This window comes from Manacus candei, unplaced genomic scaffold (assembly GCF_025592945.1).
Source record: "Manacus candei isolate 608988 ecotype Guabito, Panama unplaced genomic scaffold, ASM2559294v1 h1tg000017l, whole genome shotgun sequence".
In the NCBI taxonomy this organism is placed as follows: domain Eukaryota; kingdom Metazoa; phylum Chordata; class Aves; order Passeriformes; family Pipridae; genus Manacus; species Manacus candei.
In genome coordinates, this window is record NW_026138065.1 from 24,547,966 (window position 1) to 24,572,396 (window position 24,431).

The 24,431-nt window shown below is 44.2% G+C and overlaps 1 protein-coding gene and 1 non-coding gene across 3 annotated transcripts; one reads left to right on the forward strand and one right to left on the reverse strand.

Moving 5' to 3' along the window:
* The first annotated feature begins 3,339 nt into the window (after nt 1–3,339).
* TRNAT-UGU (transfer RNA threonine (anticodon UGU)) lies at nt 3,340–3,412 on the forward strand. Its single transcript has one exon. It is a non-coding gene; the product is annotated as a tRNA-Thr (tRNA).
* Nucleotides 3,413–4,405: 993 nt separating this feature from the next.
* On the reverse strand, nt 4,406–24,388 carry HHIPL2 (HHIP like 2). Of its 2 annotated transcripts, XM_051783556.1 has the most exons (10): nt 23,760–24,388; nt 20,476–20,687; nt 14,625–15,277; nt 12,776–12,919; nt 12,103–12,434; nt 10,517–10,643; nt 10,024–10,169; nt 8,507–8,588; nt 5,646–5,728; nt 4,406–4,863 (listed from the first exon to the last, which is right to left on the reverse strand). In XM_051783556.1, exons 1-10 carry the CDS (start codon nt 23,761–23,763, stop codon nt 4,478–4,480), a joined length of 2,169 nt encoding a protein of 722 aa, XP_051639516.1. In that variant the 5' UTR covers nt 23,764–24,388; the 3' UTR covers nt 4,406–4,477. The 2 variants fall into 2 exon arrangements, with proteins under 2 accessions (XP_051639516.1, XP_051639515.1); XM_051783555.1 differs by lacking the exon at nt 23,760–24,388 and having other exon boundaries at nt 20,476–21,907.
* Nucleotides 24,389–24,431: the final 43 nt, after the last annotated feature.

Sequence of the window (24,431 nt, forward strand, 5' to 3'; positions counted from 1 at the left end):
AATTCAGGAGGGAATTGGGTGGCAAGCTGGGTAAAGGAGTTTAGAAAAGAGAATACGGTAGTATAAGAGAATTTCCAGGGATAATTCATGAACCAGCTGTCTGAAGAGCCATTTCCTTCGTTCACTTCTCCTGTTAGCATTTGAATGCAAGATATGGCAATAAGTTCATATGGAATATGTATGAGATTACCTCACCGTGCTTAACGAGATGGACATAAACTCACAGCAACACGGTTGACATCTGTGGACTGACACCAGCTTTACAAGCAGTTAAACACATATTTGTTCAGTGGGGCTGTTAAGGACAGCCACAGAGCTAATCACCAACAAATAAGTCATTCTTTAATAACACCTTAGTCCAGACTGAGCAAGACCATACCTATTCTTACATTAGCCACCCTATTTTCTAGCTTGATGCTTCGTCTCAGTGTAGAGAAGGTCTAGGATATATCTTTCAAACCCTACTCCTTCTTTACAGCTTTTCTCAGGAAGAAGAAACTTTTCTGTGTGTTGCTCTCAATAACATCCAGCATTCCTCCCTGCCATGGGAGCATCTCTTACAAAACTCTCCGACAGGAAAGCAAAAGCCAAACGTGTCGTACCAGCCAGGCAGTTTGCAGAGGGCCTGTGTACTTCTTTCACAGGGCTTTTACCAAACGGCTCCTATTAGCCCTCCACTGCTTTCGGTATTAATTCACTGAACCAGATGAAAAGAACCCATGCTTGGGAAAGTCCTGGTTTAAGCAAGGGGACACACAACACAAGTTTAATCTTATTGCAAATCAGCAGAAATTTTACAGAGCACGTATAAACGTGCATCTTTACACGTTTGGCACACATTTAAAGGTAAGTCATCCTACAGATCTTTCTTAAAAAACCTGTGTGGTAAAAACTCACTTTTCGGCATTTGAAGTCTGTTAAAAGGATTTTCCTCATCTCTTGACGCAGTCCTTAGGTTCCACCTAGTGGCTTTCAACAGCCATGAACAGCAGACTAGATAGGCAATTTTCGCCTGAATGCTTCATTTTCACATCTGTGCGTCTAGCTGCCGAAATCATAGAGTCTTCTTTAGACGTATGATTTACCTTGCCATCTCCCTGAAAATTCTCTTGGTCCTCTGAGGGAAATCTTCCTACTACAGTTATTCTAGTTTAAACATCTAAATCGAACGGGTATTAAATTAAACCAAAGGTTATTCCTGCGCTAACGAGACTGAGCATGTGGACTGGCCAAGAGCATTAGCAGCTTGCAGACAAGAGCTCTGCAGTGCTGCTGTGCCTGTTAGACAAAGCAGCTGCCGTGTCCCAGCCGGGTCTCAGCAGGATACCTGCTCCCTTAACACAGCTCAGGGGTACAAACCTGTCCCACCCAGCGAGATGTCTCTGAACCCATCACAGTCAACTGAGAAACAGGCACCATGACTTAGATGACTTATTGTAGAGGTTTACCTCCAGGTGAGATGAATTACATCCCAGAAGTGTCTAATTTCCATTACAAAGAGAAGTCAGGGGGCTTACTGATAGCGTGGTACTACCACCACACCCTCTGAATCCCACCCAGGGTGTTCGACTAAGAAAGACTGCCTTGTGACACAGTATTTGAGGTGTAGCCCGCCGGTGCAGTGAGCTCTAAGTGGGCAGCAAAATATGGAAGCAGGGAAATCACAACAGTTACACATTTGCACTTAAGTTAAAAAGCCCAGTGGTGGCAGGCAGCCATACTATCACAGAAGACTTATTTCAACACTGTTCTGTTCTCAGAATACATCTTATCCTGCTGCTCAGATGTGTTAGACTGATGAAGGTAGAATTGTCTTATAGCATGAGAAGTGTAAGACAGTTTTGCTCCTGCCTGCTTTAAGGTTATAAAACAAGCTACGCTTATATTTCATTTCCCTGAGGCATTAGCAGAACACTCACCACAGATATTTTAGCCCTCTTTAGAAGAGCTTTACCAGCCCTAAAGAGTCACTATCTTCAAAGGAAAGGGCAAAAAGGCGACCAAAGAAATGTGAAACTTCATTAATTTATCAGCTGCCACACTGGAGGTCAAAAGCAGATACTTTAAAGTAATTTTAGTGGCTTACATAAACAACAAGACAGAGTTCACCAGAACTGGTCTAGCTTGTCCACAGAGATCATATCCATTTAAAGAAAAGGTGAAATAAAAACTACAGAAAAAAAATAAAAAGAGGAAGTTGACCTAGTTCATAATTTGTGGAGTGTGGGATGGATGAAAGGCCTTTAACTCCTTAATTCAGCTTTTTCTGTCTATTCTCATTTCAAGGAGCTTTACTTTTGGTCACACGCAGTTCGAAGCTCGCACCCAGCAAATCATGTCTGCTTTTCCAGAACATTACTCCAGTGTGCAGCTAAACTGCTCAGATTTATTATCCTGTAGTGGTGTCTCTCAATTTCCTCTCCACAGCTTATCTTTTCACCGTCACCTAAGCTTTCATGGAGCGGGTCTGCACGTGACAGACTGGCTCTTTTATGCAAAGAAAAGGAGAAAAATCCTCAAATGGCCTCAAACTTCCTTGCTCAGTAAAAATCAAGAGAGGAATGGAAGGCTGCACAACGCCTATCCTGCTGTTGGGTTCATCCCCCAGTCAAACCAGACTTGTGGTTTATTTGCGAGAGAGTTAAACCAGTTTTCCTGCAGCGGTTATTTCACAAAACCTAATAGGTTTTACAACAGCGAGTTGATTATAATCTACTTAAGCTGACTCTTTCTCCCCACTCTGCACAAAACCACGTGCTGTGCAGCCTTACCTCCCAAAACCTTCCGTCAGGGAGGGGCCGCTCCCTCCTTCACAGCACTGGGGGGACGCGGAGTCAATGCCGGGAGCAATCCTCTCGTAAGCCTCAGGGTACCACCGAAACACCCCCACCAGCACGGCAACTTCTCCCGGAATTTGCGGCAGGTGCGACCGCCCACTGATGAAGGGGGGAAGGGCGCCGGCCGCCCTCGGGCAATGCCGTGCAGGTGGGCTGGGAGCGGGATTCGCACCCCCGCCACGGGCAGCTTTTCCCATGGAAAACGCAGGTGCGGGGCGGCTCCAGGGGTCCGGCTCAGTGCCGGGGGTGCTGAGATGAGACGCCCCCAAACAGCTCCAAGGGGCCAGGAGCCTCGGAAGCCCCCGCGGCGGGAGTGCCGCCGCTCCGCCTCCCTGGCGCTCCGGCGAGCAGACACCCCGCGCAGGGCAGGGCTCGGGGGGCGGCGAGCGGACGGTGCCCACCCGGCCCCTGCGGCTGGAGGCACCCCCGGAATCCAGGAGGAGCGCGGGGAAGCGGCGCGGGAAAGGGCCAGGAGCCGTCGGCAGGGCTGGAAATGATAGGTGGCTCCATAGCTCAGTGGTTAGAGCACTGGTCTTGTAAACCAGGGGTCGCGAGTTCGATCCTCGCTGGGGCCTTTACAGCTTTTCCTCCTCTTTTTTATCATTATCTTCCCGCTGACCAAACTGGGGGCTTGGGGTCTCTCCCCGCCCGCGGGGAGCCACCGCCGCGGCAGCGGGGAGGTGCCTTTTGCATTCCCGACCCGGTGTTTCCAGGGGGTGGCGGTCGGAGACGAACGTAACGCCGGGACTGCAAAATGACGTCATGGGCCCGGCGGCCTCCCAGGCCCAGGGGGGAGCGCAGGTCCGGCCCCGGCTGCGCTTCCCGGATAAACACACTTGTCTGGGACTGAACTTTTGAGGGTTGTGACAGCCTCGCGTCCCCCTGGGTGGTCTCAAACCGGAGGATGGTTCCACCTCACTGCTCAGATGTAACTTGGGTGTTTGAGGGTGTTTCCTTGGCTCCTCCCCTGTCTCAGTTTAAAGCTGTTCCCCCTCGTCCTGGCACTATATGACCTTGTAAAAACTCCCTCCTCATCTTTCTTGTGGGCCTCCTTTACGGACTAAAAGCCTGCTATAAGGTCTCCCTGGAACCTTTTCTGCTCCAGCCTGAACAACCCCAGTTCTCTCAGTCTGTGTATTCATAGGAGGTGCTCCAACCCTCTGAGCATCTTGGTGGGCCCCCCTCTAAAAAGGAAAAAAAAAAAAATCTAATTTCATTGTCTGAAAGACAACTGCTCTTGAAATATACTTTTCACTGCGTCTCAAAGAAAAAAAAAAAAAAGAGGAAGGTGAGGTCGTTGACATATCTCTTCCATATTCTTTGATCAAAGATGAAAGTCCCAGAATTTGGAGGCACTCAGATTTATTAGACAGTCATGCACAGATAAATCTTACCAGTGAATGTCCATCAGAGACTCTCATAATCACTTATGTCAGAAAAGGACATCATAGGAGGATTTGCAAAGAAAGTTAATATTAGGAGGCTGGTGCACTTTAGGATTAATAAAACATATAGAGAGACTGCTAGCACTGCCAGTAACAGAGGCACACCCGGGAGCACTGGTGCAATAAGTCAGTCAAATTCTCTTTTATTTGGTCACTATTCAAGACATTTGTTTCACCATCTTACAAGTGACTTGCTTATTCTGGTACATCACTAAGCTTCAAAAGCTGCTTCTTCCTTCTCTTCTCCAGTTTTCCCTTAGCTAGTGCTGTGTTCTTCGGAAGAACCTTCTTGGGTCTGGCTAGGTGGGAGCTCTTCCTTTTAGGCAAAGGTGGTGCTGGTGTAGTTCTGGAGCTGTGTGCAACCTTTTCTCCCTGCCTTGGCTTGTGAGGTTTAGCCTCAGCTTTGATTCTCTTTCTCTCTTTACCAGATGGAGCTGGTTGTACTGTTGATGCTTTTATTTTGGTGGATGGGGGTTTATTTGCTTTCTTAGAATAAACAGTTGGGATGGCTGCAGGAAGGGTAGAAGATTTTTTTGGAGGCTTGGCTGTTGAAGGCTCATTAAGCAGCTCAAGGACAGTCTCTGAGGAAAATAAATAACATGGTTCAGCATCCCTGCTTTAAGGCAAAAAGGCTAATTCAGAGATACAACTGATAGAAATCCTTAGTAGAGCTACAGTTAAGAAAAATAGCTGACATTCTGAAAGAAGAAATGCACACTATAAAGCTCTCTTCTTCCATCAAAAGACCCTTGGTTTTCTTGGAAATAAAATGTTTAATTTTAGAAATTATGAATGTCTATTTAAGGAAAGTTACTTCCAGGCAGAGTATGATGAAACCTTGCACCCTTTTTTGGCAGACTTAACGATACAAATTTTTCATATTACACTAATATCTGGAAATCCCAGACAAGATAACCTCAACTTGCTAAACACCATTTCTACTCAAGATGGAACTCCTGCCCTAGTTGCATGAGACTTTAAGACAGATGATGGTCAGAAGGAAGGAAGATTGACTCCCCTAGAGGTACAGAGAGGGGATTATTTGATTCAAGAAGGTTGTCACCGAGTCAGGCATAAGCGCTCAGAACTTCCCAGACCTAATCCAATGCCTGACTCAAAGCCATCAGTGCCCATGTACACTACTATTTGGCAACACTAGGGAAAAAAGAAAACAGAGACTGAGATTAAGAAAAAGCATGGCATCTTGTAGATGGCAGAAGCACAGGTTAAATGTGATAGCCAAACTTCAAGATTGGTCCTGCTCAGTGCTTTAGTTTTTAAGACTGCTATAGATTCCAATCACATCCTGGAAAGATGGCTATATGTTTTGCTTCTCAGTAAAATGAGAAGCCTGACAACTTACTTGCACGTGGAACAAATGGTATCTGCTTACTCTTTGTTTTCACTGGAACAGGCTTGTATTTACACTTCCCAGGTGGAGCTCTCCTTGGAAAACAGAAACCCATATGCAGATGTCAGAGATTGTTAGGGAACTTTATTTATTTCATAGGCACACATCAATCACCTGTTGTCATTTGCCTCTGGTGGAACAGGCACGAAAGCACTTTAGGCACCTGGAGTGAAACACAGGTGGAATTCAAGAGCCTACACAAGGCTGCAAGCCACGAAACCCCTCTCCCAATAGCAGCTGGAAGGCTACAGCTTTTCTTCTACCACTCTTCTTGTCAAGTTTCTGTCATCAGACAGCCTGGGCTGTCTTTATCCAGCATCCATAGCCAGTTGGTTGGTTGGTTGGTTGGTGTGTGGGATGCTGGCCTGCCTGGGTGAACTTGCTGCCCACCACTGAATTCAAGGGCATTCAATTCCAGACAATCAGTCACTTCGGGTTGTCCTCACCAATACTGGCTTGTGCATCCTGCCTTGGAGCAGGGGAGTCTCACTCATGCACACAGGGCTTGTCAGTGACAGTTCTCTGCCCTCCCTCACAGTGCAGCACAAGGATCTCTGCACACACAGCAGAATGTTCCACACAGCCCCACAACATTAGTGTGACCTTCAGAGGGAGCTGCTTCGGACACAACCTGGTGCTGCAGTGAGAGGGGTGAGACAGGAAAGAAACAGGCAAGGAGTGAGGGAGGAACAACTGCAAAGAAAATGTGTCCATGTTCTTCTCCTGCTGTTCCCTGACAATTTCCCACAGTACAAAAGCACACAAAAAACCCAAACCTACGTTTTCCCCAAGGTAAAGCTGTCACATATTAAATGATGGGAAGGGGGTACAAAGAAGCACAACACACCTGTGTTTTCCCTTACCCACCAAGGGAAAACGCTGTAGGACAAATAAGAACAGGTTCTTCCAATTTGGCATGCTTGACAGCACAGAGCAAAGCAAAGCATAACCTAAGGCATCACATTTTCTTATGATTAGCATTCTCTTTCAGACAGTGACAAGAGCCAAGTGCTTCCTCCACACCATTTCAATTTTTAAAAAAAGGTTACTAAAGCAGAGTTGTTGGCATTGCTTGCAGGGATTTGGGGGGGGGTGATCCCCCCCTCTTTCTCCTCTCTAATTTTTAAATCACTTCCTAATTCATTTTCCCTCTGCTTATGACTGAAGGAATTTGGTGTGAATCCAGGCACCACTCTGCTGCCTCCAAGAGTAGTGCTGGAAAGACAAGCTGAAATGGGGACAAATGGCACTGCTGTCACCAGTTTTCCTGGCAGGTTCCTAGGGAAGTTTGAGTTGCCATCAGGTGCATGGCAGTGGCCCTGAGAATGTTTTGAAAGCAGGTATTTGTGTGGCTTGCTGCCCTTGCCAGCGTGCTGGCTGATGTGTGGGCAGGAGGCAGGGAGTGCCTGGCTGAGCAGACTGGGACTGCTCCCATCAGGGGAGCCAGTTATCCCAGCAAGACAGTAAAGGAAGAGCCCTATAAACAGCATTAAAATGCAAAGGATAAAGGAGAAATCTCCACTCATGGTACAGTCAGGAGGAGGCCAGAGTACAGCCCAGGAGCTGGAGGTGTTAGGACACTCTGCTCCAGGGCCAAGCATGCTCAGGCTCCAGAGGAGCACAACCCTGGACAAGCCTGCAACATGCTTAAACAAACAGACAAGGGCAAAGCTGACAGAGCAGCATCCGGGCTAAGGTAAACAAGGTGAAGCAGAAAATACAAGAATAAATTCCAGAGAGCCAAGGAAATAAGTGCCTGGTCCTGCTCTAGAAGTGAGGGACATGAAGCTTCAAAAGCACAGGGTCTTCATGGCACATTAGGGACTGGCATAGAGACTATAGAACTTTATTTCTTTGGTGAAATACAGCAGGCACAAGCTCTCGATGTTTATGCAAGCTCACAAATATAGAAATTTTTTAGTTGAAAATATTGTATTTTGGTCAGCCACAGTTAATGCAGTTCAAAAACTTCCTGGCAAATGATGTGTTAAAGGCAGGAGTCTCCTCAAGCAATTACAGCAAGTAAAAGACTCGAAAGTTCCTATTCCCATCACCTTGGTACAGAGCTTGAGTTTACCATCTAGCTTTGGATTTAACTTCACAAGAAAACATAACTTGATGTCTTCATTTTGTTAGTGCCCGAGGTCTCTGCAACAGCACAGACACGTTTGCACTGTATCAGCTTTACAGGGTGATTTGAAATCCATTTAATGCTTTTTAGCAAGATCCAAAATATTGGGAAGGAAAAAATTATGTAAGTGTGCTTATTATTGTAAAAACAGACTTTAGCAAGGATAATGCTTAATGGGGAAAAATATTTTGCTTGGAAAAACTCAAATTCAGACTCCAGTTATTATTTGAACACTGCGTGAACCACCAGGTTTCACTCATCTTCATGAAGAAAACTACACTGTGGAGTACAATTCACTTATTTATATTAAAGTGCATGGTAGATATTTGATGTAATGACCCTGAAGGATATGGGCTGTTGTTTTTAAAATATCACTGTGCTATATTTCAGATATGTAACCAAGGAGATATTCTTCTAATCCTTAACTCTCCCAGATCTTCCAAGGTATTTGCACTCTATTTCCGACTTCTGTGTGCACAGATATGACGAGTGAGGAATAAATTCATTAAAACTGATTAAAGTTGCACCAGATGTAGAGTGGGTGAACAAAAACCAAGGACTGAATGTAGATGTCAGTGAGATTATCTATCAGTAGTACTTAGCATTCTTTTACTGTGGTACCTGGAGAGCATACGGTGATTATAGAAGAATTTGGCCTGGAAAAACATCTTTAACTACAAACCTTGCAGGATCAATAAGCTTGTAGAGCGATCCATGTGGTGCATAGGCACTGGGATAAGAAGTAGACATAAAATACAGCTCACCTAAATGGAAGTGAAAAAAGAAAACTGGTCTTAGATTCAAGTGCCCAAGCTGAATCCCAGTTCTCCATTTTCCTCTCTTTCCTGGCTCTTCACTAATTCATGTGGTCAGAAAAGAAAACCCCTTCAGTTACCCCCTCAGTCATGCCTTATGTCCAAGAAGCAGGCTTTGGCCTCACCCTGATCTGTGCAGGTGGGCTCCCACAGACACCAAATCGTCTCTTGCCCACAGCAGGGTCCACACAGAACCAGCAGCTCTCAATCAGGCAGAATGCCTGAGCAGGACCTTCATTACCTCGTGTCTGTGGCTCTCCAAAAGGTTCATTTCCTCTGTATAAATATGTATTTTTTAAAACATGTTTGTACCGAAGAAGCAGCCAGAAACTACAAATAGAGGGGAAGACCACACAAGAAATGTTTAGCCATCTCATAGTCATACCAAAAAAAAAAAGAAGAAATCCAAAAAGAACTAAATTGGCTAATCCATGGAAGACAGAAGCTTCTTACTTCTCTATGGTAGTTGTGAAAGACACCACCATGTTTGTTTTCTAAAAGCAGCACCAGAAGAGACATTTAATATCCACTCACTCCACATGTTGTTAGAACAGTTAAAAATTGTATACATTATACAACAAAGCCTGCATCTCCATGAAGCTTTGACAGAATATGCTAACCAGACCATCTAGGATCTTTTCATTGCAAGCAAATCCCTTTTCTGCTGAATGGTGAAGCATCAGAGCTCACTAAACCACACCTGTGTTCTCCAAAAACTCACAGCTGCATTTTGTGTTACATAGCTATGTCAGGAGACTGTAGAAAAGTGCACAAAATATGCATCGGTACTTCCACCTTGGTGAGAGATCTGGTCATTGTGACCTTAATAATATCTCATGTGCTGAGACCTTTACACTAAATTTTAAAATGAGTGGCTTTCCTGATACCCAAATAAAGCCTTGGTCTATAATCCATAGTGTAAAGTGCTGTTGTTTTGAATAAGACTGAGAAACTTATACTAGGGAAGCAGGGAAAATTCAGATAAGCTCTAAGAACTCAAGCGAGGATGAGCTGTTACAATGAAAAGGTGAATTGCATTGATATAGCCTTTTGATTAATGAAACAGTAAAAACAAACATCAACAAGAGGACAAGGAAAGGCTGCAACAAACAGGAGCTCAGCCTCCTTAGAGAAGCTGGCATATTTCACGTGAGGATCTGTCTCCTGAGCTCTCCGTCAAGCCAACCTGCAATAGCCACACAGGGCAGGAGACCTCTCTGAACGACAGACCAACCCTCCCTGCCATGCTGAGACAGCCACAAACCTGTTTGCAATGCCTGCTCTGTAGGAACATGTGAGGAGCCACATAATTTTGCACATTCTCCCTACAACAGAGATCTGACAGTGCAGTTTCCAGTGAAGGTATGGCTAGCACGATACCCACCTGCTTCATCCTCAGCAAATGAGATGATGAATTTGCTGTAAGAACTGATCATTCCAGGGAAAGCACAAGCTGTTGTGCTGCCAATGCAGATATCCTGCTTCTTCCACTGATTTGTCTTCTCATCTTCCTGTAAAGCCATAAGTCGACTAGATGAAAAATAAAACCCTGTGTTTTATGTTTCCATTATCAAAATTAGTTCCTGTCAAAATCATGCATTACTGAAAAAAAGTCAGTGAGGACCCTGACTGTTGGCTGATTTTTGGAAAAATAGGCCTGAACAAAAGCAAACGTATCCCAAGGATTCTAAATTGGAGTAAGTTTAGATTCCAACCAAAAAAGTTGTTATAATAATCAAACAGAGCATTTAATCTAGTACACAGACATCCGGCATTCTTATTTACTGCAGCTCAAAAGGGTTTGGGATGCTCCAATACACTTATTTGCCCAGATGAGGGTACCAGATGGGAGCTGCAGAGAAAACAATTAGCCTCACCCGTTCATGAAATCACCAAAAATATAAAGGCCATTCAAGTTGGGCGATTCACATCCTCTGTAGACATAACCTCCAGTGACTGACTTCCCCACACTGCGGCCGTATGCGAATATCGGGAGAACGTCACCTGTTAAACTCAGAGAAATAAAAAGTCAGAAAATTTACTTCCAGAGAGCATCAAAAAGCAACTGCTCAATGACACTGACAGGTACAATTAAAAGAAGGACCAATACAGTTGAACAAAGCACACAGTGAAATTTCAGTAGGAACTCAGTACTTTAGGACAGAACAGGCCCAGGGGTTTTAAGGAGCTCTTTGTGTACTTGCTTATCAAGGCTTAGTCAAAATGAGCTTCCATAACACATAGAACCAAGATTCTTTGCATCAAGCAAGCAATGCAGAAAGGTATCAGCCTGCAGGAAGTGTTATCTTGCAGGTTTGTGACTGCACCAATCATTTCAACAGGGATCATCTTTACTGATTTCAGTATTTTTAGAGAAGGGAGTAAGATCAAGCACTTGCAATTTAACATCTTCATAGGTTCACTAACGTTCTCAGCACAGAACATGAATAAGTCTGCTACCTCTGTTCTATGTCATGAGACTTTAATAAAATAAAGACTTTGTCTCTGGCAATGCTAAAATTTAATTCAGCCCTTTCTCATATTGAATTATTAGATCCCACAAAATTTTAGTCCTGTCCTCACTTTTTTCCCCAGGATCAAATAGCTTGCCTTTAATGATGAGGATAAAGATCACAAATGCAATTCATTAAAAACCATAGATTAACCAGCAAAATCCAAGTCAGTTTTGTTTTCAATGGAGGACTGGGCCATTAGGAAAGCAACCAAACAAAACACTTGAGAGCTATGTGGGTACTGGCACAGCAGAGAGAAATACACTTGCATTGCACTTGTGCAGTAATGCACACTCTGCACTTGCCTGCTCATGCAAATGTTTCAGAAACACCTACACAAGCTTGAGACCAGGTGTCTTCAGGTCTCAGCTTAAGGAGCATTATAATAATATCCGGTTCTTCTACCATGCTTTGCGAAGACCTTTACAAAGACCACCAATTTCTACTCTTTTTTTGAGGCATGAATTGAGTTTGTCCATCACACCCACACTCAGACCCAGAGAACAGCTTTGGGGCGTTCTACTGCAACACCCTGCTTGCTAGGACACACTGCCTCTGCCACAGGAGTTGTTTCAGGGTCTCAGGATCAGCCTGGTCCACTCTCCTTAGCCACAGTCATGGCTCAGAGCCTCTGAAGAGAATCTCTTTTCTAGATAAACCAAATCCATTGCTTTCCTGGTTTCACTGGGAAAACGCTGTCTACAAAATGCACAGGCTTTGAACTTGAACATCTTGTCAGGTGCAGTGTGTGGCAGGGAATTCCCTGAATAAGCAGAGTGTAATTTCATACCAACACCACAGGGCTGGGGAGAAGGGATTTCTGCTCTTAAGTAAACAATCTCTATTTAACACACAACGTGGGATTATTCAGCTTCAATGGAAAAACAGTGCTATAGCCCACTAAATATACACATGTGATAAAGTAATCTTCTATAAGAAAACTTCCTTACCCAAAGAGGAATTGTGGCAAAGCTTTGTGTCGTAGCATTCAAATCCCTCCTTTGCTCTCCAGCCGTAGTTCCCTCCTTTAACAATGAGGTCAATCTCTTCAAACCGGTTCTGCCCGACATCCCCACAGAATATCCTCCCTCTTCCCTTTTTTGTGACAGGGTCCCCTCTGTCAACTGCACAGCGCCACATGTTCCTGACCCCATAAGCATAAACCTCAGGGCGGGCCTTGGGATCAGACACAAACGGGTTATCAGGAGGGATGCGGTAAGGCTTTCCATCAGGACTTTTTCCATCCACATCGATCCTCAAAACTTTCCCCAACAAAGTGCTCCTGAGGAGAACAACAGAAAAAGAAACCCCAGCATGAGAGCCAACTGAAAACACAAAAATTATCTTTCTCTTCCCCCTTTTCAACGGAAAGTTATCTGTCCGAAATTAATTACCCAACAGCTAATATGTCTTGCAACCTTCCCAAATTAGAAGACTCTCTCTTCCCTAAACAACTTGGCTTTCAAAATGCAAAAAAAATTTTTTAAATACTGCATTGGATAGACTTGCAGGTGCACAAGCAGTTTCAGGAAGCACTCTTACTTTATTCTTCCACACTGTCTCACTTCCAAACCTTGTATCTTAGTGAACAAGCTCAAAGCTTTCACTTCCCATCCTACTTACTTGTTCTGAGCATTTCCAAATTTTCCAAAAGGGTCTCCAGCTTTCCCTCCATCCCCTGTGAATAGATACATATAGCCATCCACACCAAAGAGCAGCTGCCCACCGTTATGATTTGCAGCTGGTTCCTCAAGCTCCAAAAGATTCCTGGGGAAAAAAAAGAAAAGACAAATAAGTCCAGATGTGGGTACTGGGAAGGACTGAGCATTTGGGAGGCTGCAGAAATATCACATCACCACTCCTACAGAAGAAAGCAGGATGTCCCAGCTGTACAGATGTACCAGCTTTGTCAAACACATTGCTGGGTGGCATCTGATTTCCTGTGAGCCTGCAGCATCAGGCCACCTTCCTGCCGTGCAGCAGAGCTCCTTTTAGTGTGGCACCCCTCAGGGAAACACTTTTCCCATGAACCAAGCAGCATTCCTGCTTTGGCCTGCACTGCATTAGCACCTCCTGTGCTACAGAGCTCACCCACCACCACGGGCACAGGAGTACCACAGCTCTTCTGAAAACACAACTGCAAATACACAATGCATTCCTCTGCAGGGAATACTTGTTGCCCTTTCAACTTTGGTTGTGGCAGGTGGGTTCTGCTTTCTTATATGAGAAGCAATTGGTGAATATGAGGGCTTCAGAAGCATCATAGGGTGATTGTGAAATTCTACAGAAAAGAAGACCATTTTTAACAAATTTTCCTCCATAATTGAGAATTAGCTTTTTTCTTAGCAGGGAACAGGGTAGGTGCACACACAGCAGATAAAAAGAGTGTATAGTACTGTAGCGAAGCTACAGAAAGGGGCTTCTCCTACAGTACAAAACACTTAGGGCAGATGTGAATTCCATAATAGGCTTAAGGCTGTTATTTCTCTTTAGAAGACAAGAGTACAAGATGGAGAGAGAAGATGACCTGGAAGTCTAGATCCTGGGTCCTCTTTTCATTTTAATTTTGATTTACTGTGTGACGCTGAGCCAACCTGTCTCTGGTAGACTGATAGTAGGCCAGTCACACACCTGAACCAGGGTGACTGGGAATGTGCAGGTTCTGCAAGTGGAAAGAATCATAGAATGGTTTGGTTGGAAGGGACCTTAGAGATCATCTAGTTCCAACCCCTTTGCTGTGGGCAGGGACACCTGGGACCAGACCAGGTTGCTCAGTCTGGCCTTGAACACTTCTGGGGATGGGACATCCACAACTTCTCTGGGAAACCCGTGCCAGTGCCTCACCACCCTCACAGTAAAGAATTTCTTCCTAATATCTAATCTAAACCTACTCTCAGTAGGTAGAATTTGAAGCCATTCCCCTGGTCCTGTCACTACATGCTCTTTTAAACAGTCTCTCTCCATCTTTCTTATAGGCTCCCTTAGGTACTGGAAGGCTGTTATTAGGTTACCCAAGAGCCTTCTCTTCTCCGAGGTGAACAATCCCCATTCTCTCAGCCTTTCCCCATAGGAGAGGTGCTCCACCCTTCTAGTCATCTTGGTAGCCCTCCCCTGGTCTCGCTCCAACAGGTCCCTATCCTTCCTGCACTGGGGATCCCAGAGCTGGATGCAGCACTCCACGTGGGGTCTCATGAGAGTGGAATAGAAGGGCAGAACCACTTCCCTCAACCCGCTGGCCACACTGCTTTGATGCAGCCCAGAACACGGCTGGCTTTCTGGGCTCCAAGTGCACGTTGCTGGGTCATGTCCAGCCTCTCATCCACCGGCATCCCCAAGTCCTTCTCAGCAGGGCTGTTCTCAGTCCATTCATCCCTAGTCTGTACTGATACCTGGGGCTATCTGTCTCTCTGACAGAGACAGAGAAAAATGATTTCTCATTGTGGCCTACAGTAGCATTCAACTTGAACTTTACCTTTCAGAGCGTGGATCAGCTTTGTTGGCATCAGACGCCAAAACCTTCAATTCGCTGATCCTGATCTTTTCCACTCGGTTCTTATCCATGTATGAGTAATAGATATAAAACTTCCCATTGTACTTGTACTTGGGGTGAAAAGCCATCCCCAGAAAACCCCTCTCATCCCCTAGCCATGGCGTAGCCAGCACTATACTTCTAATATCCAGAAAGGGCTCCTCCAGCCGGCTGCCACCGGGCAGGTAGACCCAGACGACGCCCACCTGCTCGGCCACGAACAGGCGGTGGGAGCGGTCGTTGGGGTGCACCATGAGCACCGGGTTCCGCAGCCCGTTGGCAACCTCCCTCAGGCAGAGCTGGATGCAGCCTCCCTGGTCCTCCACCACGGAGCCCAGGTTGTAGTTGAGGGCCGTGTTCCTCAGCACGTTGGGGAAGCAGTAGTCCTCGTCGTGCAGCTGGAGGAGGTTGCAGAAGCGCGTTCTGTTTGTCTCGCAGCATTCTTGGATGTGCTTGTCGCGCGTCAGCAGGCGGATGGCAGAGCGGCAGCTGGAATGAAACTCGGAGCAGTAGTCAAAGCAGAGCCCTGGGAGGCTTCTTAGAGGTGTCCGAGGGTTTTCTGCATCATAGAGATGTGCAGCATACGGAGAACATTCCTAGAAAGTAAAAGAAACTAAGTATGTGACTGTGTACACACATCTGGGAGTAGCCAAGGTGTCTTCATGAAAGCAAACTGGTTAATAAAATGAAAAATTAGTAATGCAGAGAACATAAAGAGTCACCCTTGATGTGGAGTAGTAGAAAGTCACTCAGGATATGGCCAAAATGGATTTAGAGAGCAGTAGTTTCCTTCATCAAAGCGCAAAATTCTTCCCAACGGAAGTACAACTGTGGAGGGTGGGGATTCTCCACTCACTCAGATGGGACTCAACAGTCTTGCAGAGGGGTAATCAGAGCAGGGTAACAGCTTAACAGAGGTCTGTAAACATCACAAGTGACATGGAGAAGTCACTTGTGATATTTACACTTACCCCCAGAAGAAAAATGAGGGAGCATCAGATAAAGGTAGTAGGAGCCAGGTTGAAAAAAGAAGGGGAAACTCTACCAGATGTACATCGATGTACATCTGTTAAAGATGTATATCGATGTACATATGTTAAAGATGTATATCAATTAAATACACAGGCTAAATTAATCTTTGGTCTGATGCTGTACTACTCCAGTCGTGTTCCTGCATGCACAGTATTACCAAAGCAGATGTAGTTGAGATTTAAAACTGATTCAGGTAAGTAAATATCATCTTATGCAATTCATGTAGATATCATTGACTCTATATGTGATCATCAGGAAAAAACCACTGCAAGCAACATTCTCAAGTCTTATGTATTTAAATTATGTTCCTTCAAAGATTACTAAGTTTTAGCTGTGCAAAATATAGGTTAAATTCTGAAAATCAGGCATTGCATTTGAATTTGTACCTAAATTCTGGGCCAGAACTTCCATAAAACATTTCCATTAAAATCCCACCTCTATTTTAATCAGCAAAAAGTTGCAGAAGTTAAAACAGAAGAGACTAAACTCTGCAGAAATATTATTATATTCGTTTCAATGCCAGCAGTTCAAAACAATCTATCCAGGTCTTTTTTTGGGCACACATGTAGGAAGGTAAGTATGTAGGAAGTCGACGAACGAAGAACTACTGCATTAGCAATTTTTCTGCCTCATTAAACAAGTTTGCTTCATTAAACAAAATTCATTTTAAAAATCTGGACAGCTATACAAGCACTGGTTTTTTTTTTTTTTCCTTTTTGTGCAAGAAGCAGCCTTTCTAGGGTATTTAATGTGAAGACTACAGTCCTTGATTCCAAACTTCACACAGTAAGCTGTTTCCTGTGCTCAGAGAAGTACCCGAGGGCTTCTGGCCATAATAAGAACAGATATGATTTGTAAGTAGTAAAGGTCAGTTCTTGGATGGTGTAGCAAGTTTCTCACTTTTCATTGCTGCCATAGAATGAACTGCATAGAATGAACTTGTTTCTGTTGCTCCTGCATCACATCTGTAAGGAACCTCTCCCACTTCCCAAATCAGAAGTCTCCAGCCTTGCAAAGGGAGGCCAAATGTCCTCGGCCTGCCCTTGCAGCCTGACTCCAGCCCTAGTTGGCAGAATCACACCATTTTCCCCATGTTTAATTTCTTATCATAACAAGGAAGGGCACCACCAAACCCTGAGCACCATCCGCAGAAGTCAAAGCTTCAGGTAAATGTCCTTGTCTTTCTGTTCTCACCTTCTTGAAGGAGAGCAGCTTTGGTGCAGGCATTTAACAACACTTGGCTGGCATTTCCTGCCCTGATGCTTTCCTGCCCTGAGTCCATTAGCCATTGCTCACCCTGCCTGCTTTCACCACTACACACTCATGTATGCACCCCCAAATGGGCTGAGGTTTTAGTTATATTTATATTAGCACCATATTTGCACAAAATGTGGTGCCGATTTCAAGTCACTAGGAAGCAAGGAGAGGTGACAGCCTGATAAGGTGTCTCCAAAGAAAGGTATGGGAGAGTAGACAGAGCCTAACCTGCATTTCTAGTCCTGGGAATCTCCCTCATTCCCACTAGCATGTGGCTGCAGCTGGCTCACCATTCCATTGTGCACAAGTCACTGGAAAACTAAAGCTCCTCTCAGCTCTGTTCTGAAGTGATTACTTTATTAACACCCTTGAAAACAATTTTAATTTCTCTCAAATAAGTGGGAGCAGAGTCCAGCTCCCAGACCTGTAACCTGAGAACATTAAAGAAACAGCTGCTTCTGAAACAAGGCATATTCTCACCACCTCTGAGCTTCCTCAACTCTGTTCTGCCAACAGGCTGCAGCATAAAGGTCTCCTACAGTTCATTCTTCTGAATAAGTGTAGCCCCTGAGCAGCTGCCATGCTTTCCCTGCCATTGGGCTTCTCCAGTGTTTGCCTGACAAAACAATGCCTGCAGCACATAGACCCAGCAAGACACATGAGATGGAGGCTGTTCCTCAGGGTCTATGTAAACTCCCGGGATTAGGTGGCCTTGCAGTCACTGTTGGTTGTCTGCTTTCATTTCACTCAAGCATGCAGGAAAATTAATCTCACTACTTTATAAAACCAAAGAAACTCCTAAGATCACATTGATGCTTCTCTGTTGTTTTGTAATAGCTTCTCTGAAGAGTATGCATTCAGGAATCAAGTCAAGCCTCTGATTAAAACTGGCTTAGAAAGTATGTTGCTTTCCCTGCATCAGCTCCCATTGCATGCTAATATCACAGCTTTCAATCATCTTGAACAAGGCTTAATTGACCTTTTTTGGTTTTTTAAGCCTCTCCTGTAGCAGTTTTCTAAACAGAGAAGCATCCTCCCAGCCATCAGCCAAACAGGTGTTCTAGCACACATAGCAAGGTTTGCATCCAGGGAAATTTTCTAGCCACGCAACTTGTACAACACCTCTTTAAGAACATTACAGGCAGTTTTCAGAGTTTCATATTCAGTTTTTAAGCTAAATCCTAGAACACCTCAGCTGGGTGTCAGCCTCTAAAACTCTAAGTTCCTAAAACAAGTGTAGCTAACTAAAATAGACCCAGATCTTGCCAGATGCAAACTGAAACAGCTCTGCCAACAGAGCCAGATTGCTTTAGATGCCTCTTCTAGCCTGTCAGTTTTTAAGAGAAATGAATCTGGTTTAGAGTGACAGCAGAAAATCCATGATCCAGAACACATCCCTGTATAATCACTGTCTGTTAAGAAACACACAGCCCCACTGCCAAGTTAAGGTGTGCTCCATGGCATCCTTCTTGGGCTCTGTGGGACCAAAGAGACTGCTGCTGTTGCCAAAACCAGCTTCCTCTGTGCAATGCTCAGCACTCCCCTCATTGCCACACCAGGAAGGTTGTCTGGTTTTTACTGTCTGCTGGGTTTGGCACTGAAGGGACATCTAACTGAATGAGCTGCTTTGTTGCAACACACAGCTACTGCTCTGATCTTCCCCAGAAATGTGAAATAATGCTACCTTTGCTAAATTAGAGCAGCTACTATTCAGGTTTATCAGTAAGCACCTACACCACTTTCCTCCAATGTTTTGTTCAAAAGGCAAAAGCTAACAATATTATTTTGTCTACCGCTGCTTCTGAGACTAATCTTTGTGTCCTAAGTTCCATATGGAGAATATCAATAAAAGCACTCCTTACCAACAGCAGCGGTTTATCTGAAGTCCTGCCATACACTGCAGAAATAAGCACTTGGCACAATTACATGCTGATCACATAAATGCATCTGTATTTTCATATTTAATGTGGCAATAAGTACATGTGAACATTTCACAGGTAGTGACTACAAACTGTCAGGAGACTGTGGAGGTGGTAGAATGGAGATGTTATCATTTCACATCCCTTCCACATGAGATCAGCAACAATTTCCAGCAAAGTGACTTCCTAGAGCAAAACCATTTGGTACATCTTCACTCTTAATAATTCAACAGCCAAATAATATTTGCTATAGAACTCAACATCATTTCCATGGTTGTCACCAACTTGACCAGGAAGAGCAACACATAACACAATCACAAGCTCCTCCTCAAAGATTTAACAGCAATCTTGCTCTTAAAGATAGAAAAAATAGTAACAGCTTATAACTTTGAAAATCTATAAGTAAATAAGGGTATGGGGTTTGGGTTTTTTAGTTTTGGTTTGGTTCGTTTGTTTACAAAATACACTTAGAACAAAATTACATTGCACCTTGCAGAATGAGCAATCAAAGAAGCAATGGTAAATTTTTATAGTGTTCTTTTTCTACCTGAAACACGTAGAAAAATGTTCATAACATCAACACCAGTGGTTCTGCTAGGACCTGCAACACATCTTTTTCTGGTTTAGCAACTTTAAAGTCACAAACCACCCTGATGCTACTTTTTTCCAGCCCTGGTGCTGAAAGGATGTGTCCTTTACACCAAGGAGATGCCACAAGCTTGCAGCATCCAAAAAGAGTGGAAACATTTTGATACACAGATAATACTTTAAAGCTAAGGAAATATTAACTGCAAGAGTTTTACACATTCTTAGAAAGATTAAGTGTGTCTTTTGGCTGCTTTGAATTTTGGCATGCAGTGAGTCCAGCTTTGTGTGACTACCAGTTGTTAAAAAGGCAGGTGGGTTCTGCTCTCTAATTACGGGGATGCAGAGGAGCTCAGCCAGAACAGTGCCTGTAGTCTTTCCTCCCTGCACAGTGCCCATTTCCATGAGCCAGGTGGGCAATGTGGATACAGCACTGATGAAAATGCTGTGACTGCAGCCTCGGGACCTTGCAGCAGCTGTTTGAAACCACTGCCTACTAAATTTTGTTCTACTTTAACAGCCACACCATTTGGAGCATCCTCAGCAGGAACACAGTCAAAACACATCCTTCATGCAGTGCAGAGATCCAAACACTTCGCCCATAATTCCCACATCATTTGATTGTGTAGAATTTGTAATCCAGCACCTGGTAGCTGCAAGCAGAAGATAAATATTGATCTGTAATTCTCTCCTTCATTATGAAAAAATCAACTGAGCAGCAGGATTCCCATCATCATCTGCACTGGGCAATGCTTTCATAAACCATTATTGCTAGCAAATGTCACTATATATTGCCAGATTCCAGAGTGATGCACCTTACACAAAGCATTTTGCAAAATGCACGCTGAGGATTAGGTGCCATTACCCTGTCAGTCCACCTTTTCCCTGCTCCCACACCTCCCTTCACAGCAACACAACCAGCCATAAGGAGCTATCAGAATCTCAACTGACCCCCAAACCAGCCCAAAGCATAGGATACATATATTATTTTTCTGCCCTACCTGACACAGGATATCTTTGATGTATGTTCCACACAGCTTATGCCCCCGGGGATCAATGTAATCCATGATATCCCAGTATTTTGCTGCAATGCTGTTGTCTCTCTCCTGGTCACAGCAGCCAAATTTTTCATAGGCAGAGCAGAACTCCAAGTGAAAAGGGGGCTGGAAAGGTGGCCCATAATCTAGACACTGAGGATGTCCCAGCACACAGCCTATCAGGCACAACAAGAGGAGGCAAAGGTAGACATGTGGGCAAGAAAAGGAAACTCCAGAGCTGCTACCATTCCTTTCAGCCTGTGGCCAAATATTCACTTGCTTCGGTGTGGGTGTCCTGAGGTCAGATGTATAGAAATCCTGGACTTCTTCAGAGTATGGTTCATTCATCTTCTCCACTTTATTAACTGCCAGCCATGGAGCAGGCACTGAGGTTTGCTTACATTCTCTCTCCCTCTTTCCCTCTGAAGTTTACTACTTGGCAGGAGAGAAACCCTCAGGGCTGCCTCTTTGGTATTTCACACGTCACATAGCTGAACCCTCCCCTCTGGGCATTTCTGGGCACTCACAAATCTAATCTCTACATTTTATTTTAAATTGGCCAAGAAATCCTTCGCCCAGAAATACGGATAATAAAAATACAAGATATGATATGTATACACAGGACTTGATAATCTCTCCCCCTTTACAAGACACAAGTGAATAATTTTCAATTGCTAACTACCATTTTGTTCAGCTTTTAAAATGCACCAAACTTGGGTCTGGTTTCATAAGGACTGAACAGGGGTCATAAAATACAACCAAATTAAGGCAGCAGCAGTTAACCATAGGAACAAGTAATTTCAGGACCGAAAGTTTTACAGGGATATTGATGTTACCCACAAATACAGGTATATATTCAGGGTTAAAATGAGGAGAAATTCAGAAAGTGAAGGAGAAAAGATTTATTTAAAGCACCAGCACAACCTGAACTCAACTGTGATATTCTGTGTTAACCCTGTACTGTGCTTAAGCTAATGAATTTTTAAGGGTTTGATCCCAGTTGATATTAAACTGATTTAAAGCTACACAAGACTTTTGCCCACTTTCCCCTCTGGTGAAGAATGCACGAGCAAGCCCTTCCCATCAGCTGTGCATGCAGGTGCACCCTGTTTGTACACACTGTACTCAGCCTGCGTTTGAGTATGACACTTCCCTAACTTTGCTCATCCATAAGCAGAACAAGGCAACTTTGATCACAACCAAGTGGAAAGGGAAGTTGCAGGGAGAATCTCACATATGGGGACACCTCCACTCATTCAAAACTTCCCCGTCTCCTCACACATCACCATTCCCTCCCAGGATCTAGCTCATGGAGAGGTCAGTGCTCCCAGTCCTGGCTTCTCAATACAATCACCAGTGTAATGTGACACCTGAGAATACTCTGTGACTGTGAGCCTCCTTTAAGTCTTTACTGGGAGACAGTTATTTTAAATTTCTGGGGGTTTAACCTTCACCTATTTTGCTGTGGTACCTTGACTGTCCAGCAGCCTCACAATAATCCTGTCTGTGCTTAGACTTCAGTGAACTGGAAATGCGCCAATCACAAGATTTCAGCACTGTCAGGAGATAAAGCTTTTTAAATCCAACTATTTATATCTGCTGAAGTATCAGCTTATCTCAGTTATTGCTCTCGTACATTGCAGACAATCCCTGAAATTAAGGCATTACTTTGGTGTCCAGAATGGGACAGCTGCTCAGAATACAGAGAACCTGCTTGGGAAAAGAAAGGCAGTAAAAATACATACAATCAACATGCTTTAAAGAGCAGCTGACATTTCATTACCTGGCTTGTCTTAAACTTTAGTAAAGACTTAATAGGAAAATGCAAGCAGGAGCATCAAAACAATGGATGGAACAACAGGGAAGGCAGAAGAGGTAGAGCTGATGAGTAATTTTGTGTTATCATTATGTTAGGTTTTAATATGAAAAATACCAGAGCAAGAGGTGGAATAACAGAGGGACACTGTGCAGAAAATGTGGATTCCCTGAAAAAGTTCCTTGACTCAGCACAAAGGAGAACAGCAAAGAAAAGATGCAATATTGCTTTCATGGAAAGAAAAAAAATCCTCACAAAAGCTTTGCACACAGGATGGGGAAGGCAATTGATAGGAAAATCAAACTTAGAGCACAGAATTCAGAGCCAAAGCAGATCATTCCAATCCCCTAGGATTTACCACCTTCAAAGTACAACACACAGGCTTGAAAACACAGTATGCACTGAATAACTTGCACAGAAATTTCACTGAGGACTTGTGATCCGTAGATTTGTCTCACATGGAAGTACTACAGTGTCAAGAAACAGCAATTTTTTGCAGGACAAGAGCAATGCTCAAGATAATTACACAAAATCTGTGCCTGTGCTGCTCTTCTACTTGCTGACTGCAAGGTAGACTGCAAGGATGGTAGTTCTACCACCGGGAGAGGACATGATCCCCAGCAGCAGTCCTGCTTCCAGAGATCACAGGAGAAAGCTGGAAGCTCAGTGGATTAACAGACTTTTCAAAGACATCAAGCTCCTCTTTGTCTTCTTGCTGTCCTTACCTTCACCCCAATATCTGATGCTTTGTTTCATATTTCTTCCTCAACAAAAGCTCCTCCACATGCCCCCAAAGGAGCACAGACAGTGGAAGGGGGAAGCCCAAATAACACCCTGTTGAGATGCTCCCAGGAGCATCACAGGAGAGTCACCAGCCCATCAAAGGCCTGTCTTTGCAAGTCCAGAGGAGCAGAGGAGCACAGTGGTAGGCAGGAAGCCAAATTAGGGACTCAAGGGAAGGGACACTCTGCCTAGTTGCCTCCCAGAGCTCTCCCAGGACAGGTTTAGTCCCACTGCCCAGGCATGAAACCCATCAGGATAAGTCACTGGGAGCAACAATCTGGACCATCTCTCTCAGCTAATGGGGGAGTTGCTTCCCAGGGGTGCGGGGCACTTTATGAGATGCTGGGGAAGAAGAACATTTTGAAACTTCACAATCTAAATTAAAATAGTCAAAACCCAGCTGAAGATCTCCAACAAAACCCCCTGACTATTACAAAGCCAGGCAACAGCATTTCTTGGGAGTCAGAACTGAACGAGCACACAGGTTGGGAATGATGAGTAATTGCCTTTTTTTAACAGAAGATACAGTTACAGCAAGTAGCTCTCAACACTAGAAACACTGTCTTAAGGCACATCTCACACGACCCATATTAATCCAGATCAAAATTCCAGATAAACACTGAGTTTTTAAAAGCACAGGTGTACTTACCCATAAACTACTCTGCTACTAAAGACATCTTTGTTTCATTCCCAGAGGTGGGTTCCAGCAGTTCATCCTCGAGAATTCTGCAGATCTCTCATTAAAACAGAAGTAGTACTTGGAAAGCATTTTGTTGTTGTTTTCAAGCAAGCTGGAATGCTAGTTTGTAAGAGCACATGAAGGTGTGCTTTCCAAGCACAGCAACACTGCACATTTCAACTCACAGGCAAGACTGCAAAAAAAAATTTCAGAAAGTCTCTTCCACCAAGTAGAGTTTTCAGTATTTCTGTGCCTCTGCTCTTTCAAAGCAGTGTGGCCATGCAGCTACAGCAACCTTTCACTCTTTCCTACCACCAATGTGAAAACAATCCTTGAACTGGACAGCCCCTAAGTATGACATATGGAAAAACTGCATCATCTGTTTGAACAAGCAGCAGTAGATCTTCACAATCAATAATTCTTCTCAATATACAATGCTATAAAATGTGACTGATGGCTCTCCATTTTCCCTGTTTCAGGAAATGATCAGTTATAAGCAGAAGCCACGTAACCTTTACAGGTTGAAAACACGTTTTGACAGTGTGTCAAGTACTGTTCTTGGGTTAAGACATGTCACCTGTTATGAATGCCACTGCTAGTCCTGAATGGAGTTTGCACTGCTTTCCACCATCTAGGCATCTA

What these genes read in the sequence shown, in the direction of transcription:
- HHIPL2 (XM_051783555.1), bottom strand. Translation starts at nt 20,859, where the DNA reads ATGAATGAACCATACTCTGAAGAAGTCCAGGATTTCTATACATCTGAC. An exon ending in ATTTGCTGAGGATGAAGCAG is followed by an intron (nt 8,589 to 10,023) that starts GTGGGTATCGTG and finishes ACTTCCATTTAG; the next exon opens with GTGAGCTGTATTTTATGTCT. An exon ending in ACCATTTGTTCCACGTGCAA is followed by an intron (nt 4,864 to 5,645) that starts GTAAGTTGTCAG and finishes TATTTTCCTCAG; the next exon opens with AGACTGTCCTTGAGCTGCTT.